This window comes from Crotalus tigris, unplaced genomic scaffold (assembly GCF_016545835.1).
Source record: "Crotalus tigris isolate CLP2741 ecotype Arizona unplaced genomic scaffold, ASM1654583v1 scf7180000018916.1150873, whole genome shotgun sequence".
NCBI classification, from domain to species: Eukaryota; Metazoa; Chordata; class Lepidosauria; order Squamata; family Viperidae; genus Crotalus; species Crotalus tigris.
The window spans coordinates 1,031,834-1,053,051 of record NW_024097271.1 but is presented as its reverse complement, the minus strand read 5'-3'; the positions used below and the strand labels follow the sequence as shown (position 1 = coordinate 1,053,051).

General features: G+C 37.0%; 1 protein-coding gene across 4 annotated transcripts in view; it reads left to right on the top strand.

Moving 5' to 3' along the window:
* PIP5K1B (phosphatidylinositol-4-phosphate 5-kinase type 1 beta) overlaps nt 1-21,218 on the top strand; it is a 91,823-nt gene that overhangs the window by 47,346 nt on the left and 23,259 nt on the right. For all 4 annotated transcript variants that reach the window (XM_039357378.1, XM_039357375.1, XM_039357376.1 and 1 more), the window contains exons 4-7: nt 2,622-2,752; nt 9,247-9,364; nt 12,156-12,308; nt 14,729-15,028. In XM_039357378.1, coding sequence (XP_039213312.1) covers nt 2,622-2,752; nt 9,247-9,364; nt 12,156-12,308; nt 14,729-15,028 — 702 coding nt within the window. The remainder of the gene's footprint in view (nt 1-2,621; nt 2,753-9,246; nt 9,365-12,155; nt 12,309-14,728; nt 15,029-21,218) is intronic.

The window sequence follows — 21,218 nt, the reverse complement described above, 5'->3', positions numbered from 1 at the left end:
ATCAATATACATGGATTATATTTATAAAATCACAGATAAGCCCATCAGTGGATAAGCTGAACCTTTTTTGGGGGGTGCTGGCATCTAAAATTCTTGGCTTATCCATGAGTAAATATGGTATTTCCAAAACGAACTAACCTCCTTGGTCTATCACATCTAATTATGTAACTTTGGTTAAATGGTTTACATAAAATTATTACCATCATGATGCCTACACATTCTGTCACAGGTGGATGAAATTACAAATGTTACCCATCTTTAGAAAAGCAAGTAAGATTGTGTCATCTGCCTATCTATATAAAACAAATCTTCAAGGCAAATCATCTACTACCCTATTACTTCCATCACATATGGTATTGTATTTTTATGCAAATTAGAGATGTAAGAAATTTGTCTAATTACTTCAAGAATTAATTTGTTTTGGCTTCTCTTATTTGATTTTTGTTTTGTTTGATTGGTAACTGGTTTAAGAGAAAGAAGCCTTAGGCTCCAAGCTGGTCTGGATTTTATGTGACGTCCAATTTCTTTCTGTAAAAAAAAACGCTGACGCATCTTGGACTAGAATTTCAAGGAAAGTCTTTAACTGATATTGTTTCAAAGGTCACACAATGGTTACTTATTATATTTAAGCATACATTTGAGGATTTATTCCTTACTTTATTTCCAGTTTTGCTTCTTCTATATTCTTAGACAAAAATAGTTTGCACGTTCAGATTCAGTAGTCACTTATTTCTGTAATTAAAAGGCTAATCGCATAGAAAAGCTTCCACTTAGTATAACCACTTTTTTGTTGCTCAGTAGATGAAAAAAACTCTTATCCATTTTATGAAACAGTCTACAATTCACTTAAGGTGGTCTTTATAATTTATTGTAAGAAGTCAAAGGCACCTGCTTATTTCATGAAGACTGGACCTTTTTTTCCACTTAGTATAGCCATTAAATAAGACCATGTTTGAGTTGACACTGTAGTGGTTCTGACACAAATGGAGCAAAGTGTGTTGATGGAACAAAATGGAAGGAGTGTAATGCAATAGAATGTATTGTCTATTTCATATAATCATGCCATTCACAGGATGAGATTGTGTGATTTATAAGATTGGTTACTTTTAATTAACAAAACAGTCAGGTGTCAATATATTGTTTTGCAGTTTAAAATAAAATTAGACAGTGTATTTAGAAAAAATAAATCTCTGCCACTTAAAATACTGAATCTCACCTATTAAAGTCTCTGCGACCAGAATGTAATAGAAGCCTTAAGCAGCAGTTGATGGCTTGAAATTTATTCCTTTTTTTTCTTATAAAAGTTCAATAAAATCAGACTAGACTATGAGCAAAAGACACAGAGAAATGCTTAATCCTTTCATTTGAGTTTCTGAATTTGTGTTTCTAGAGTTTTATGCCAGAAGTCCTTTGCAATCTAATTAATTAAGTGTATAATTTTAATTTTGTTGGCTGTAGGTGGAGAAGATACCGCCAGACGCTTGCCATATTAGCTTCAAAAATTTATAATAAAACCAGATTGATTCTATATTAGTCTAAATAGTTAGGCTGCTGAAGAACATATGTATTCATCTAGTAAATAACATATTTGTAATCTGTGTACCATTGAGAGCTTTCTGCGGATAGAGATTTTTTTCAGAAAGCTTCTGCCTTCTCTCACTCTCTTTTTCAAAAGCTATCATCATCATCATCATCATCATCCATTCTTAATAGCATCACATTTTGAAAATCATCCAGGCATGAAGAGACACCTTTTAAAAATAAATTTTGCATATTGATTTTCCTGCTTGATTCACAGAAACACAATAACTGGCTGTTTTTCTTTTTCCCTAAGCAATTCTTTGCCTGGCCCATTAACTACAATGTTCACTGGGACCCTCCGTATAATTTCACTGCAGCATTTTAGCCCAGAAACTATTTACTTTCCTTATCCAGCCACCTTAGTAGTAGTAATTATTGACTTACACAGATGATAGTGATGCCCTGTCAGCTGTTTCTTTCCATTAGAAACTGAGTTCATTCTTCTGCCTTGCCCATTCCTCTGTTGCTTCATAATATTATGGCTGTGAGCATCTTCCTAAACTAGAGGCTCTGAGCTCCCCGCAGTTGGGCAAGGAAGGGGAGAAAGGGAACAAAAAGGAAAGTAGGGGAAGTCGTTATTAATTGAAAAAAAGTTTCCTTTTTTTGCCTTTTTCTCTCCTGCTTAAATAATATAATGATTTATGGGAGCTGTTAGAATTCCAGAGCACTCGGAAGATTTCCAGAGTTCTTCCTTTCTGTTGTAGACCATCTGCTGTGAAAAGGGCGAGTGCAGGCAGAGGAATGCTCATTTCCCCCCCCCCCCCACTACTAGGCAGCTTTTGAGGTATGAACTTTCTTTTCATACAGTATGTGACCTATGAGTTTCAAATAATGCTTTTTAATCTTTCTGGTAGACTTATATGATGTACTGAGATCATTTGTCTCAAAATCTGAGAAATGCTCTTGGATGAATCAACTTGTTTCTTAGATAGGGGAAGCCAGGACTTTGAAATATTCTTAGAGATGTATAAGGTTTCAAAAGAAAACCCTATGTGTTGCAAGATGACAATTTTAAAAGTAATATGTATTTGTTTTTGCAGACTGCATCATCAGCTATCAAAGGTGCCATACAATTGGGAATAGGATACACAGTGGGTAACCTTACATCTAAACCAGACAGAGATGTACTTATGCAAGATTTCTATGTAGTTGAAAGTGTATTTCTTCCCAGGTAAAGGATTATTTATTTATTTATTTCCATGAATATTATTTAGCAGTATTGTTGATTAATTCTGGCGATAATCAGTCTTCCTTCTTGGACTCACCTCACTTTAAAAAACAATCAAAAGAAAACTTGTAAGATTTGCTTGAAATTCCCCTGATCTTTCTGGGCATATATAGATTTTTTTGAACAATTTTGTACCGTATTTTTAGGTATTGCTCACTTCAGAATAAATCAAAATTCATTCTTAAACTTTAGATTATGTTATGGATTAAAGAGAAGACTGGTTTATGAGTGTTTTATTTATTATAATAGATAAAAGAAAGAATTTATGTACAATTAAAATATACTCTGAGAAACGAGATTTTTTTTATTTGATAAGTAATGGCATTGATGTTATATATATGCATCATCCTTGCTTCTCTAAATAGTCAGAATTTGTTTTGAATAAGAAGAGTAATGGGGAATATTAAATGAGAGCAGAACAACAGATTGAATGCTGTTTTATTGCATTTGTGGGAAATAATGGGTGTTTTAGTATGAAGTATCTACATGACGAGATAGTAAAACAACATTTTTGTGAAATCTATACAAAACCAAAATTCCAGTCAGTTCTTCATGTATTTAAGGAAACTCTACCTCAGTGCATGTGTTGTGGTTCCGGCTAATGAAACATTCCAAAGAACTTCCAGGCATTTATTTTCCTAAAAGTTTTTTATTGTTACAAAATGTCGGCACAGGCACAATGGAGGAATGCTAGGATCTAAGTTCTCTTCCTCTGAGCAGTTAAATTATCAGCATGTTCCCTCTCTAAATTAGTCGTCATATCTCACATTATCCAATTAGTGTGAAGGTCAAATGTTTTCTTCCTCTTTCTTTCCCGGGCTTTACCCCTAACACCCCTTCTGCTCTTTATTAACCCCATATTTACCAGACAATTCTGCATATTGTCAAAAGCAAAAATATACAATATTTGCAGCGTTGACATCCGCCCCCCCTTACAAGAAGGACAGATCCTGTAAAGTAAACAAAAGCATCTGTTAAGGGTTATCTTTCGGTTTGTTGGGGTGTTTCATATGAAACCTTTTGACCAATCTGTCTGCTTTCACTTCACTGGATTTTACCCAGGTGGCTTCAGACAATGGGTATCCCTTCCATTGGATTAGGTACTGCAATTTCCCTTTAAAAATTCTAGAATCAAGAATACGTTTTACTTCATAGTGGGTCTGCCCTGCAACTATGAGGGGCCCAGGTGCTTTCTTCGGGGGAGGTCTTAAAGTGGAGCCCCGATAAGGCTTCAACAAGCAACAATGGAAAACTGGGTGAATTTTCCCTAAAAGTCTAGTGAGTTTTAGTTTTACTGTGACCGGGTTGATGATCTTTACTATGGGGAAAGGCCCCAAGAATTTTGGTCCCAATTTCTTGCTGGGCAATTTGAGGTGTAGATATTTAGTTGACAGATAGACCTTTTCCCCAACTTGGAATGTTCTTTGGGGAGCCCTCTTTTTATCAGCCTGCTTTTTATAGGTTTCAAAAGTCTTTTTTAAAGCAGTTTTTGTGTTTTTCCAAACTTCTTCCCACCCTCTCACCCACTGATCAAGTCTCTGGGAAGCAGAGGGCAACTGAGGATATTCAGGTATTGGGTTAAATTCTTTCCCTGTGGCTACTTTGAAAGGCGTGTAGCCGGTGCTGCTGTGCACAGAATTATTGTACACCACCTCCACAAAAGGAAGGAGATCAGTTCAGTTCGTCTGTTGGTAAGAAACGTAGCATCTAAGATATTGTTCCATCATTTTGTTAGCGGCTTCTGCGGCCCCATTGGTGGCCGGATGAAAAGCAGATGATAACCCTTGAGATGATCCAATCAATGTAAGGAAATTTCTCCAAAACTTTGCTGTGAATTGCACCCCCGTCTGAAATTATTTGCTTAGGGGCGCCATGCAGCCGGTAGATATGTTTCAGGAACAGTTTGGCCAGTCGTTGGGCAGATGGGAGTCCTTTGCAGGCGATGAAATGAGCCTGTTTTGAGAACAGGTCTATTACAATCCAGATGACAGTATTTCCCCTACTTTCAGGTAGGTCTACTATAAAGTCCATAGCTATTTCTTCCCAGGGTTGAGAAGGGTCTGCCACGGGTTGCAGTAACCCAGGAGTTTTCCCCGGGATTCTTTTCATTGTGGCACATACAGTACAACTTTTTACATAGTTTTCCACATCTTTTTTCAGCCCCGGCCACCAGAATTGCCGGCGGGTGAGTGTAGGGTTTTCAAATATCCAAAGTGTCCAGCCTGCTTTACATCATAGCTGTGTTTGAGAGCATTAAGACGGAGCGCTTCTGGCAAATATAGCTTCCCCCCTTTGTAAGCCAAGCCATCCCTGCATGTTAGGGACGCTTGATTATCCTTGAACCATTGGTCGGTGAGGAGCTCTCGTTTTATTTTCTTCGCTCCAGGGTCATCAGGATTGGGGACCCTGTGAGGTGTAAGTTGAGCGACAGTTTATAAATTGGGAATAATCGCCTCGTTAACCTGCTCTTGTTTGCTTTTGTACTGGAGTAACCGGGATAGCGCATCAGCTAGGAAGTTCTTTCCTCCTGGTATGTACTTTAGAGTGAAGTTGAAGCGGTTAAAGTACTGTGCCCACCGTACTTGCTTTGGTGACAATTTGCGAGGAGTTTTCAGTGCTTCTAGGTTTTTGTGATCTGTCCATACCTCAAATGGCACTTCGCTTCCTTCCAGATAGTGTCGCCAGTTTAATAGCGCCCATCTAATCGCGAAGGCCTCATTCTCCCAGATTGCCCATCTTCGCTCACTCTCAGTAAATTTCTTAGAGGTATAGGCACAGGGTTGCAGGATCCCATTTTTGTTCTTTTGCAGTAACACAGCTCGAACTGCCACATTGCTGGCATCAGCTTGAATCACAAAGAGTTCCCCTCAAAGGTTGCATTGAAAGGTGGTGTGAACACAGGCTGTTGTGGCCCCCACTGGGGCTGGTTCCACGGCTGCTGGGCTCTCTGCTGCTGGCCAGCGGGGTTTGATGGTGCCCCCTGCTGCTGTAGGCCTCCCAATGGTGGCTGCACAAGTGGGGGTTGTAGTGGTCTTTTCTGCTGTTGGACTGCAGGGGGTGGTGACGCCCTCTGCTGCTGCTGATCATTCATCTGCTGGGGAAACCCATCTACCCATTGCTGCAGATGCCTCAGGCTGGAACTCCCCTTCTCTTCAGGATTGGGGTCCCTGGCCGGTAAAGGCAGGATCTGACAGGCTTCCTGCTGGGCTCCCCACTGCTCTTGTGGCCCCCCCCCAGTTGCTGTAGGCCCCAACCTGGCTGCAGATTTATGCCCAGGGGTTGCACGTTTGGGGGCTGTGGCCAACCTGCTTGCTGTGGCTGTTCTCCCAACAGCTGCTGATCTCCTGGCTTCTGTACCATCCCAAGGCATTGCAAGGCCTCTATTAGCTGTGGTAAGTTCAGAGGACATGGATCAGCCACCTCATGGGAAACCCAATCTCCCCATTGCTGCAGAGGATTCAGACTGGGATTCTCTCTCTCTTCTGGGCTGGAGTCCCTGGCAGGAACATCTGCAATGAAAGGGCTGTAGGTTTCACTTTGTAGGAACTGATTTCTGGTTTTCATTTCTGAGTTTTGAAATCTTTCCAATGACTCACTCATAACTGTGTTATCTGTCCATTCTGCCTTTGAAGTCTTCACTCTCAGCTGGGAAATCTGCCAAATTCCTCTCTCCCCTGGCTTGTTGGCTGTCGCTCCCCCCCCCCCCCAGGAAACTGTTGCAGCCACGGGGCTGGCCTCAGACAATCTTTCTTTCTCCATAATGAGACCTTCCCCGAATCTTTACCAGCTCCTCTCAAGCATAGAGATAGCGGATGGGGCTCGGGACCCCAAGTCGTTTGAAAAGAATGTGAGATCCTAGCATGATGTTGTGGTTCCGGCTAATGAAACATTCCAAAGAACTTCCAGGCATTTATTTTCTAAAAGTCTTTATTGTTACAAAATGTCGGTACAGGCACAACGGAGGGATGCTAGGATCTAAGTTCTCTTCCTCTGAGCAGTTAAATTATCAGCATGTTCCCTCCCTAAAGTAGCCGTCATATCTCACATTATCCAATTAATGTGAAGGTCAAATGTTTTCTTCCTCTTTCTTTTCCGGGCTTTACCCCCAACGCCCCTTCTGCTCTTTATTAACCCCATATTTACCAGACAATTCTGCATATTGTCAAAAGCAAGAATATACAATATTTGCAGCGTTGACAGCATGTTTGTGAAGAGTATATTATTTCACATTATTTAGATTTTTCAATTAATATGTTAATCTTAGAGACTGTTGTTTAATTCCAAAGAAAATGTAATGAAGGTTTCAAGTAAATGGCATATATAAGTATAGATATTTAGCACATTGACTGGTAGTCATTATGACACAAGAGTATGGCTGAATACTTGCTTAGGTTGCAGTTGGTATGTTTTTAAGTGATAGCTCTTCTTCATGGAGAAGTGTCACAGATTAATTCAGAAATAGGTTTTATCTCCTGTTTGAAGAAAATAGGGAAAATATAGCAATAGAAGAAATAGAATCTTTGTAATAAAAGATGAAATTACACCCTAGAGCACGGGTGTCAAACTTGCTGTGTGATGTGACGTGTCGTGACGTATTATGACTTTTTTCATATTGCTGGAGCTGGGGTGGGCACGGTCTCCACATGATGCAACCGGCCCATGGGCCGGCAGTTTGACAACCCTGCTCTAGAGGTTCAACAACTGGTATCACATTCAGTGTTCTTCTCTTGAAAGGCCTTTTCCGAGCAGGATTTGATAAGTAATAATTTTTGAAATCAGTCACCTGCAGATGTAAAAAATTCAACAGCTCAAATAACTTAAAATAATGATTGCCAATGCAGAGATATTTGGATTTCCTGAGGAAAGCAACATTAAATTACAAGAATTAATCGTAAAAATACAGTATGTTTCACATTTTGTACCTTTAAGGTGATTTAGATTATAGATGTTTATTAATCTCTTTATTTTGAAGTCAAGTAGCTAAAAAATGCTTATTCTCTTAGTCCTTTGTTCAAAAACTGCAGCTTTCCCATTATAAATGCCTATTGCTTGGCAAGACAATATAATCACTGTTAACATTCTAGGAAGGTGTACATTACAGTCTTGTAGATTTCTTGATGCCAGAATTCAAACCTAAAGTGATCTTGGGGATTGACACTTGGATTTGCTGGGTTTCTGGGTATAAGAGTTTATGATTCTAAATGCAGCTTTTGGAACAAAAAGTAGGGTTTTAGAGCAGTTCAGAGAAGCAGCTAAATCCTCTAAGGTGTTACATATCAAGCTAAACTAGAGTGTGATTTGTTTGCTTTTGACTTTCTGGGGTTTTTGAGCCCACTTGCTTAAAAAGAAACATAACAAGAAGCCACAGGTAACATAACACAACAGATAAACTGGGCTGCTTTAATAGTATAACGTATGACTCTTTGTAGAGTTTTCCTACAACATTTGTATCATAATGCAGATTAAATTAATTTTATTGCTAAATTTTCCTGAGTTTTGAAACTTTAAACAAATTTGTATTGACAATCATTGTTTACTTAAATAATTAACATTTTCTTCTGTAATGTCAGTAAAAGCTAGAAATAGTAAATAGTTTTATCCAGAAAAATATATAACTAAGAACTAAATGCAGAACAGAACTTCGGCTGGCTACATGAACAATGGCTCAGCTAGGTTGCTTTGCTTAGGAACAATGCATATGAAGTTTCAAAGTTGCCATTTTGAAAAGTTAATTATAACTTGGTGGCAACTTTTGGGAACGTTTTGGAAGCCACACTATTGGCCTTGAGAGGGCATAGGTTGTGTTGCAGATTATAGGCTGTGAATTCTTATTATGTAGTTTAGTTCTTCTCGGGAAAAATAGAAAAGAGGCTTTAAAATAAAATAATTGATTAAAAACACTCAGAAACAATTAAAGAGAGTATAAATCAGAAATTATGAAAAAACAAAATGAAAAATAAATTCAATTTGATGCTTTTCAAGACATTTTGATAGTATATTGACAAGGGCTATTCCTCTTTTATGCTTCAAACTTCTAATCTGTATCAATTTTAATGAAGTACATAAAGTATTTTAGAGAAATGTTATTTGGAGGCTGATGTTAATAATTAACATTTGATGAAGATGTTAGTTGCCTGAAACACAGTATAATCCTGTACATCTTTAAAGGCATTGTTTTCTTCAAGAAGAATATTGGAAGAAAAGGAGCCAAAACATTGATTGATTGATTGATTTTTTAATAGATAGATAGATAGATAGATAGATAGATAGATAGATAGATAGATAGATAGATCTTCATATTCTGTTATGTTAGTTCATTCTTCAGTCAACAGAAGAGTCTGAAAAGGCTCCTATTTTTAATAAAATTAAAGTTAAGATGTATATATTGTAAATGCATGTGTGCAGACATAATATTTTAAATTTCTCTTTCAACTCAGTGAAGGAAGCAATCTGACTCCTGCTCATCATTATCCAGACTTTAGATTTAAGACCTATGCTCCGCTAGCTTTCCGTTACTTCAGAGAACTTTTTGGTATTAAGCCTGATGACTACTTGGTAAGACTTATTCCTTTTTTCTCCCCCACAGAGTATAGGGAACCTAAAAGCTCTTTCTGCCTCTGAACCAGTACCCATCAGTTACTTTGATTTGTGATTGGATTGAGCAATGCACCTGACGTTATAGTGGAGAGAATTGTTCAGTATTATTTGCTTTGATTCAAACACCAAATTCCACTCATCTGTGTATCTATTTTTAATGGAGAAAGGGTAGCAATAATTCTTTAAATTATAGCAGATATGTCAAACTTGCGCCATCACGTGACATTGCGCAACATATCGGACCTTTTTCGCAATTGTCAGCAATGGGATGGGCGTGGTTTCCCGATGACATGTCTGGCCCGTTGGGCCAGCAGTTTGACACCCCTGCTCTATAGGAGTACTTTCAGATTGGGTCAGGCAAAGATTCCTACATTATCAAGATGTTTTGAAGTGCATACATTTAGTTGTTAGTTAATTGTTTCCATTTTCAGCTTTTAATTGCTTGTCCTAAAATTTGATTTATTAATTGATAGTTCACCAACTGTGAGCTGTGGCTGTACTCAAGTCATTATTTCTACTAGAAATACTATAATTGAACTTAAATACCCTGTGGGTTTTGCTGATTGAATTTTGGTGAAGAGATATAATTCATTAATTTCCTTATAATTGTCTAACAACGTGTATAAATACATGCTTCCTTAGGGAAACATAACCTTTATATAGGAAATTAAGCAACTTATAGAATGTCCTTTCAAACATGCATAGAGCAAAATGTAACAGAGTAAATCAAAGAACTGCTGCCATAAGATCCCTATTGAATGCTTATTATTCTGAGTAGTTAGAAGAGCTGTAGTATATTTCAGTATTGCATTGTGCAGTGTGCAACCTTTTCCCTTTTATACTCAATGTGGCACTTAATAGCGTAGCATAAAATTCAAAACCTGTCGAAATGATAAAAAAGATGTTTTCTTATCAGTAAGTTACTGTTGGCAAAACCTCTGACTCTTATCTTTCCCAAGTCATTTCCCCCCCCTTTTTATATAGTTTTCAATAGAATAAAAATGTAATGCATCATTAAGTAACATAAATATACTTTGTTAAGTGCATTAATAGGTAAAAAAACATATCTATTTGCAGTGTTAAAACATAATTCAATAGGATGTGACAAGCAGGAAAGGCTTTAAAGTGCTGATCTTACATATTCCTCTCTTCCCTTTTGTTCTCCTATGAGAACAATAGAAAGAGCAAAGTTTAATTCACTTTTAGCTGTACCATATGCCAAATTTGTAAGTACATATAGCTGAAGAATTTCATTTTTTAAAAAAATTCTAGACTGTTCAGCCAATGACAAAACTTTTTTCTCGATTTCTTCAGGGTGGTTTGTGATTTATTTTTCATCATGATTCTTGCTAACAAGAAGCCAGAAATCTGCCAGAATAAGATTCCCCTTAACTGAGGTTTTAGTTGTATCAGAGGAATCATTGGACAACCCTGCAATCATCAATGTGTGCTCATTTTTGGTAAAGCACTGTGCAAAAAAAAATAATATTTATTCAATCTGAAATAAAAACCAGTGCTTAAGCAACATTGATGGCTGCTATTACCATACCTGAGCCTAAGCAATTCTTTTGACAAGGAGATTTTTCTCAAACCATAAAATATGCCAGGTGCACCCTTTATATATTGAGTGTAGAGTTTAATTTTTGATGACATCTTTTGACTTCTCATTGTGCTTTTTTTTAAATCTGTCCCTTGAGATCTTCTTTACTTTTCATAAATGGTGTACACCTGGGGATATGCAATTTATTAAAGAGAGGCAATATTTTGTATAGAAACATTATCTTGTGAGAAGCTGATTTCTTCCTTTCAGGTTTATCAAACGTATCAGTTCCTCAGATAAAAAAGATATAATGAAGTTAACGTTTTAAAATACGTTAGGAAGTATTCATAACTAGGAATACTGTTTAATATTCCAAAAATATAAAGCAGCTAAAATCAAGGAAATTGGCAGTCCAGAGAGTGTTCTAAACATGATATACCATTAATTTTTTCTTTTATTTGTTCACATTAACCTATATTCTTTGTGATAAGTTAATCAATTTATTCTTAAGTTATGCATCCCAACTATTTATATTGCTTTAATTTCTGTTGAAGTATAATTTATCTTTGTCTTTTACAAAAAGTGCTAATGAGAAAAAAATAGGACTAATTGAGGATGTGTTTTGACCTGAGTTTTTATAGTACCAGACACAGAGGATTAAATCTCTGTTTTTAACCACAAATTAACCTCAAAAACATGGACTTGAAACATAACTAAAGATATTTGCCCAGAAAGATATTACTTAATTCTACTTTATCATATTGTTAGATTTTTCAGGGCAAAGTCTCTAGGTTTTGACTCACTTGATTAACCAGGAGAGTTTTTAGTAGGTCAGCATTGCATGGATTCTATTGCAGACAAGAGGAATTGTGTAAGACAACATATATTTTCTTGCGACTTTCGTTTGTATATTTCAATAATTTATGCAAAAAAGAAATGCCACCAGAGTAGCCTTTTCAGTCAACACCAATAACACTTAGTGTTCTAAAAGTTGTATCAGAAATGGCATATCATGTCGTGAAGAAAACATTATCACTGTTTCTTTTCTTTTTTAAAAAAAATTAGACCTTACACAGTTGAGTAGTCTGGGTAGTTTCAAGGACCTTGGTACACAAAGGTCTCCTTGGCTTCCTTTCATAAAATACTTAAAAACGTATTTCTATATATCCATCCTGCAAAATGGCATTAAATTTCTGTTTGTGTATTCAGTATTCAATTTGCAGTGAACCATTAATAGAATTATCGAATCCTGGTGCCAGTGGATCCTTGTTCTTTGTCACTAGTGATGATGAATTCATAATCAAAACAGTTCAACACAAAGAAGCAGAATTCCTTCAGAAACTGTTGCCTGGCTACTACATGGTAAAGATACTCAAGCCCCTTTTTAATTTGGTTTCTCTGTGTGCATGTAGATATGTTTAACTCCCTTGTTCAACTCTTGCTTATGTTCTTATGAATGTTAAAAATGTCCTTTTCTCTCCAAGTTTGTGTTCCTATTATATTGCATGTAATAAATGGGAGAAGTTAAAAAATAAATTTGAGGTTAATAGACAAACTTTCGTTAATAAGTGGAATAATTGATCATGATACCGATAAGATATCCTATTTTATCTTGTTTCATTGATAAATCATTTACCTCCAAAGGAGCAAATTATAAGTTTGACTTATTAGTTATAACTTTTATTTTCTCTGTTTCAAAGCTTAACACAGTTTCCTTCCTTCAGTTTTTAGGTATGAAAAATCTTTTTACAAGCCAAAAATTGATTGCAATATTGTATTTACTGCAGATTGATAACTGGTCTATGAGAACCTATGCAAAATTTGCTTTATGGCTGTCTTAGATATAGATAAATATACAAGGGCAATTCAGAAATAAACCTCCATTTGGTTATCAATGAGAGACACAGATACAGAACTTTTATTATACACATTAGAAAACTACAATGTTACATTGCTTTTCGACATAATCATTCAAATTGAGGCACTTACAAGGTTTGAAATTCCTTAGTAGTAGTCGCTTAGCACCAAATCTGGGGTGATCAAAACATCCCAACGGAACTGCTTCAAAAGTTCTTGGGTGCGTCTAGCGGTGTGCGGGCAAGCATTATCATGAACCAACACCACACTGGAAGTCAGCATGCCCCGACGCTTCTTATGGATGGCTTGTCTGAATTTTTGTAACATTTCACAGTAGACTTCTGAATTGATGGTCGAATCATGCTCCATGAACTTCACTTGCAGTACTCCTTTGGCATCTTCACATTTGGTGGGGTTATCTATTGCACCACTTCCAGTGTGATATTGGTGTTGGCGCCGAGCGACTACTACTAAGAAATTTCAAACCTTGTAAGACGCTCTGACAAATGCCTCAGTTTGAATGGCGATTATGTCAAAAAGTAATATAATGTTGTAATTTTCTAATGTGTGTAATAAAAGTTCAGTATCTGTGAGTGTCTGTCATTGATAACCAAACTGAGGTTTATTTCCAAATTGCCCTCATAACATAAACAGCTATATTGTATTACTTTCCCTTCTTGTTAACTGAATTTGCCTTTAAATCAGGATTTGAAGCTAACAAGAGGAAAATATGATTATTTTTCATTCTAATTAATATACTGCTCAAGTAATACTTAGCTACAGCCCAATAGTCTACATCAAGGCAGATTCCAAGAAGGAGGAGGAAACACATGTTGTTTACTCCAGATGTTAGTTCTTAAGCTTTTAAGCGTGTTCTTCTTCTTACAGGTCCTTTCCAGGCAGGCTTACGAATTTGATACAAAACTTTGGAGTCTTTTTTTTTTTTTTAATTCAGTGGTGGAGTAGTGTGCTTGAGGGCAGAAGACTCCTGTGTAAAACTGATTTCTCTGCTCACTCTGTGGAGAGAGAGAGATATATAAAGGGAGAGAGGAGAGGTATAAGAAGAAAATCGTGAGTGGGGAAACAGATTTGTAGGACTAGACAGGAAGGGAAAAAGAAGATGAACTGTAATTATTATCTTAGGAGGTTGCCTGCAGAAGGAGTGCCAGAAGCAATTTACATTCAGTGTTTTGCAAGCTGTAGTATTTTAAAAAGCAGTTTAAAAGAAGCTAATTTAGGGCAAGAAACTTCCTGTTTTTTTTTCCTTCCCACTTTGATTTAATGAGAGTGACTGTTTTCAGAATGAAGCCCAGATTTTATGAATTAATGGCAAGTCTATCATAACCACTAAAATGGTTTTAAACATTATTGAGGGAGATTTTTTAACTTAGTCCCAATGAAGTGATTTCATCTTGTAAGGATCTGTTATTGTTTGAATTGGTACAAAGATTAGAATTAAATTATTAAAATGGTATCTTTATTTCTACTCCAACCCTTATATAGAATTAATCATTAATTTTATTTGAAAAGGTTGCATAAATTTAATTTTTAATTTTAGTACGCCTAGTATTGCAAAGTTTGAGGAATCTGCCTTAGTCCAAAGAGTTCAACCAGCTAACTAAAGTTTAGAATGTTTGAGTTAGCACATGGACACTTTTTAGTGGTGGGTCCAAAAATGATTTGTTGAAAGAGAAACGATTTTCCTGTCTATATTTACTTTTGTGTAGAACTCTGATCTCGGTTATACTTTACAGCAGGAGTGTCCAATCTTGGTAACTTTAAGACCTATGGGCTACAGCTCCCAAAATTGGCTGGCTGGGGAATTCTGGGAGTTGAATTCCTCAAGTCTTAAAATTGCAAAGGATGGACGCTGCTGTGTTACAATACTGCAAATGTTCATTGATATATTTTGTGTTTCTTTTAAGAATCTCAACCAGAACCCAAGGACGCTGTTGCCCAAATTTTATGGCCTGTATTGTGTTCAGTCAGGGGGTATTAATATCAGGATAGTTGTGATGAACAATATTCTGCCTCGAGCACTGAAAATGCACTACAACTATGACTTGAAAGGCTCTACATACAAAAGAAGAGCATCCCGAAAAGAACGAGAGAAGTCTAACCCCACATTTAAAGACTTGGATTTCTTGCAAGAGTTGCATGAAGGATTATATTTTGACTCCGAAACCTATAGCGCATTGATGAAAACACTACAAAGGGATTGCCGAGTAAGTGAAAAGTTTTGAGTTCAATCTCTATAATCAGGCCATAATTCTCTTGTTAACAAGACATTGTACAAACATTGTAAGAAGATGGATTGTCCTGTAGTTTATAAAACCTATGCCATTATTGAATAGTGTATTTGGTGTCTTCAAAATAGAATACACCTGGAGTGGCCTTCAAATTAAACTACAATTTATTTACTTTTATTTTATTTTATTCCTATATTGATGTTTTTTATTATTCCCTAAGACTGTACATCATTTGTCTTGTGCTGCAAATTAGTTCACACCAAATGAAGAGTAAATCCCATTAAATTCAATTATTTATGAACAGACATAGATAAAAATGCGCTTTTATTTAGTTTTTTGGTATGGATTAAGATCCGTGTACTCAAGGTCTGTTGCCTTTTTTAGTTAGCTGTTTGGTTACTTTTTTGAGACCAGATATTTTTACAGACATTATTTGTTGCATTACATATTATTATTGATTATAATACTACTTCTCTGTCTTGTCAAGACATAAAAATAGTATGTCTTCATTTTTTGTCTTCTTTCCATCCCAGGTTTTTACAGTAGGAATGTCCTATTTCTTTCATCTGTCAGTCTCTTATTTCTTTTGAATCTTCTCATATCCTGCCACACAGTTCTTTGCCCCATACATAATGTTATATTCTCTTGTGCCTTAAGGCATTTATTTCCATTTTACTGCATTTCTGGTTTTTTTTTTCAGAAGCAGAATTATTTCTGTTTTAAATTTTGAGTACACAATGAAAAATTAAAAATCTTGTTATAAATTAGCTTATATAGATTCTATGTAGTATTGAAGTTATGCAGATGTATGGATGTATATACTTATTAATAGGTTTATTTAAAAAATTGGGAGTAATTTCAAATAAAATGTGTTAAGATGTTAACAAATAGAATAAATCAAACATAAAATGCATATTATTTAAGAAAATTGAGGGAAAATTATTTTTGTTTAGCAAAAAAAAAATTGAAGCAAGTCTGTTGGTGTACAATGTAGTAGCCCAGTCCCAGCCACAGTTAAAAGTAGATTTTTTTTCTTATTTCTGAGGTGGGATTATGAAAAAAAGGTATTGACATACTGTTTAATTGTTTTTGGAAGATATACAGGCATAATTTTATATATACAATAAATTGTTTGTATAAAGATCTATGAACAAAAAATCTAAAGGCAATTATTTTGTATATGTTTCTATTGAACTTTTCACAGAAAATGGCAGTGTTTTTTCATAAAAAAATCTAGATGCTTAAATACTCTCTTGCTTTTACAAATTTAGATTAATCAATTCATTAATGGGCATGAAATTTACTTACATTTTACATTTTTTTCCTGTGGAAGAGACAGAACCTTAAGAGTCTGCAAAATACTTGGGCAAAGTGTATCTCTGACTTGCCAAACAAAAAGCAAATTTAGCTTCACATATTACATTCTTTACAAAGAAAACACTTTCCTTGGAATTAACATGAAGCCCATCACAACATTAATTATGGATGTGTGTGTACCCATGTATTTGTGGTTGTGTTGAAAATAGAAACTTGCTTATGAACATCAGTACTTCAGAGAAATAGGGCTGTGTGTGTAACAGGTATTAGATTTTAGATTCAGTTCTGAATGCTTGCAGATGCCTAAAACTAATGTGGAGTAATTTATGAAAGTGATGATGGTTCACAAAGATGATTGGACTCTTGAATGCCCATGGCATTGTGATAAAATAAAACATGATGGCAGCCTCTTGGAGCTGAAAGAATTTAATATGGTTCTATTGGTTAAAAACTGTCTGAGAAAATAATGTGTTTGAAATGCAGTTATAGAGGCAAAGAGGCACCACTTCTAGCAAAGTCCCATGCTTATTAGCACACTGTAGTATTGTGTCAAGTCTTATTAGTGAACATGAAGTCACCTTTTGTTCGGAAATCGAGCGTGAAGTTGATGATCTAATAATCAGCTGCAAGCTCATCAGATGTTCTTCCTAACAAAGGACATTGTTTGTCACTGTAGTTTCTGGAAAGAAATATTCCATGAACTCAGGCAATTAGTGATTATGTGGAATGCATAGGAGTGTCTATTCTGGGAAGACATACAGTATATCAATACTCTCTTATAAAGGTCAAAAGGCTAATTGCAGTATAGAAATTATGCTTAATTTTTAAAATGTTTAAAAAGTCCCTTACGCTAAAAATAAACTATTTTAAGTGATGTAAAATGTGGATTCCTAAAATATATTCATTTTAAAAGGTTGCATATTGAAAAAAATATATTTTAAGGGAGCCACCCAGTGCCTGTTGAAGTAGGATATAAATTATATGATGAACACTTATTCAAAATGTATTTTCTGTTTTCACTATTTGGATATTTTTGAGTCATTCTTCTTTTAATTCCTAAAATGTTAGGAGGACAAGCAAGTCTAATGTTTTCAAATATAGGAGTTGTGCTGTAGTATATAAGTGATCTTCTATAAATTTCAGCTGGTGCAAAACACAGTGGCATGAGCAAGATATGTATGCATTACACCTCTGCTTCGTGAGCTGCACTAGTTACCAGTTTGTTTCCTGATCCAATTCAAGGTGTTGGTGTTGATCTTTAAAGCCCTTCATGGCATGAAATCAGGTTATTTGAGGGACTTCCTCATCTCGATTTTATTTACCTGTCAGATCCAGCAGAGATCAGATCAGATCCAGTATTATAGGTTCTGTCACCTAGGAAGCTACATTTAGTAGGCCTAGGTGGTGGGTCTTTTCTGCCCTGTTGTTCCCACTCATTGTTGGACTTTTAGAAGTCCTTTAAGACTTGGCTATGCCAGCGGAACTAATGATCTGGTTGTGCTATTTTTAACATCCCTTTTTTCTATTATTCTTTGTTTTATCTTGGTTTTTATAGTTTTAATGTATTTATTAATTGCTTTTAGCTTTGTTGTATGCTGCCTAAAGTTGCTTGTTTGTGAGATATAAATTGGTTTAATAAATAATAATAAAATAAATGGATTTAAGTGTATTGAGTTAATTTAGATGCCCATGCTATTTTACAATACCTGACAGGATTGTATCCTAAAATGTAGGGTGTAAATCATTGTGCTACTAGTAAAATATAAAGAAAATGTATTTTGTTTATTCATTTATTCATTATATAGTGATCCCATAGAGTTCTTAGGTTCCATGTTGGAATTTAAATAGCAATAGATGGATTTCTGGAGATGCTGCCTTAATTTAGAAAGGGGCCCCCAATCCCCAGTCCATGGACCGGCACCAGGTCACCTCAAAGCCCCATCAGTGGGATGCAGGCAACATGTGAAACCATGCCCCCACTGAGCCACAGAAAAGCCTGTCTTCACAGAATCAATCCCTGGTGCCCAAACGGTTTGGGGCCACTGATTTAGAAGAAGTATTCTCTTTTATTAACAAGGTAATATTTGCAAACTATAAGAATCTTAACAAAACTAGTTATCATCATTAGAGATTCATGTTGTTTGGTGAAGGGTCTTTCTAATTTTCAATGACATTTCCTGTTGTTGGTATTTCCAATACTTTTATAGGATGACCCTGACCATATATCATTGTATATTTTCTCTTAATGATAATTTCCTATTCGTCTTAATGCTTACCCCATGATCCTGTTGAAAATTATCTCTGGACAGTTGGAAATCTTCCCAGTTAGAATGGACTACATAATGACATTCAGAGGGCTGTGGAGAAGGCTTGAAATAAGGTGTTATGTAGCACCATGCAAAAACTAATTTACAGATTAGTCTATAAAAATTACTGGTTTACAAACTTTTTATTTGTAATTTATGTGCCATTCTTAAAATAGGACTGAAGTTGAAGATCACTTAGAAATGGCTGAATTGCTGAATTGACTTGTGTTACCATAATGATGTTACACTACTATTGCAAGGTCTGCATTGGTGGCTTAATGCATTTCAAATTGCTGGCTTTCATTTACAAGCTTTTTAAGACTTGGCATCTAGTGCCTTCAGGACTATCTTCTCCAACCAGAGTTGACCCATCTAATGCAATATTCGTGAGAGCAGCTTCTGGTTGATGCCCATAGTTTCATAAGATTGCTTTCTAATAGGAACAGTAATAACTGTACAGGTAGTCTTTGACTTACAATCATTCGTTCAATGACAATTCAAAGTTAGGGTGTCACAGAATGAAGAGACTTACTATTTAACTCTATAATTATGACGTTTTACAAACCCCACAGTCATGTGATCAAAATTTGAGCCTTAGTAGTCTGGCCTCATTTAAGACCATAGGAGTGCTTCAACTACTTCCACCCACCTATCTCCCTCTCAGCTGTGTCCTTTTTGGTCCCTGGCCTTGGCTGTCTCCTTTCTCCTGTTGCTGACCAAGCATGTCTGGTCTGGCCCTTTGCAAGGTAGCTGCTGCTGCAAGAGACTTTATTCCTCAGGTTATGTGTGGCCATTTCCTCACAAGCCTTAGAGAATATGGCCTCACATCATTTGCAGCTTCTTACAAAGGACCGGGCCAGGCACACCTCATCAGCAGAAGGACCAAGAAGATGGTGAAGGTTTGCTGGCTCAGTGGAGTGCAACGTGGTAGGAGCCTCAGAGTGCATGGTGGCGAGGGTGACTGTATCTAGGACTGGGGTGTTTGTGACTTCCCGGGACAGCAAGAAGCTGGGCTGGACTGGGGCTGGACTCTGTGGTAAGCTGTAGCTCAGGGCTTCTTGCAATCTCAGAGCTACAACACTCCAGTAAACCCCTTTGTGCTGCGGTGCTAGCCTGGCCGTGCACTGGGCGTCACATTGCACTGTGATTCAGGGGCTTCTTGCAGCTTCAGGGCGGCAGTATGCCAAAAAGCTCTTTGTACTCTTTCCTTGGTCTTTCCCTGTGCTTGCATGCATGCGTTCTGCACATTCTTTCCTTCATCTCCTTGGCTCGTGGTGTACTGACCCCCCAGCTTATGTGAGGCCTGTACCAGACCACCCAGGTCAGGAGTAGGCAAACCAAAACACTCAAAGAGCCACTTGGACCCGTTTCCCACCGAAAACAAAACATTGGGAGCCGCAAAACCCTTTTGATATCTAAAATGAAGATAACACTGCATATATCCTTTTTTACCTTTATTATAGATGTGTGTGTGTACACATACATACATACACATACATATACATACATACACACATAAATATATACACACAAACACATATATATATATACATATACACACACACACACACACCTATAATGAAGGTAAAAAGGATATATGCAGTGTTATCTTCATTTTAGATGTCAAAAGGGTCTCTCTCTGTCTCTCTTTCCCTCCCTCCCTCCCTCTCCCTCTTTCTTTTTTTCTTTCTCTCTTTCCTTTCCCCCCCCTCTCTCTTTCCTCTTCCCCTCTCTCTCTCTCTCTCTCTCTCTCTCTCTCTCTCTTTCTCTCTCTCTTTCTCTCTCTCTTTCTCTCTCTCCCTCTCTCTGATCTTCTGCTCAACTGGCAAGCTGGCTTCAAGCAGTTCTCCAACAAGCTCAGGAGTAGGCAACCTTGCCTCTTTTATGACTCATGGATTTCAACTCCCAGAATTCCTGAGTCAGCATAGCTGGGCTAGCTAGCTCTCTCCTGCCCTTCCTGCTTCCTGCAGAGGGAGGAGGGAGGAGCCAAGGGAGGAGCCCCGCTCAAATAGGCTTTTCAGCTCGTCGGAGAATACCGTGAGTCCACTCTTTTTTACACAGAGAGAGAGAGAGAGAGAGAGAGAGAGAGAGAGAGAGAGAGAGAGAGAGAGAGAGAGAGAGAGAGAGAGCAAGTGCCTCTCTCTGTCTCTGTCTTTCTCTGCAAATGGCAGAGGAGGCTGAGGGCCACAGGGGAAGGCTCAAAGAGCCACATGCGGTTCCAGAGCCACAGGTTGCCGACCTGTGATCCAGGCCTTCCCGCACTCCCTTGCAACACCTCCACTCCTTACCTGGGACTCCCTTCGCTTCCTGATCCATTTATCAGTTGCAGTGGCAATAGGGACTGTTGATTCTAAGTGATGTTGGACATATGATGTTGGGCTTTACAACCACATTGCTTAGTGACAGAAATTCCCATCCCAATTATGGTCGGAACTTGAGGAATACCTGTAGTGTTTCAGAATAGCCTCCTTTTTGAGGCTAGATTATGCTCCTCTGTTATAACCTTTTGGGAGCTAGTTAATACTAAATCAATCTGATGGGTT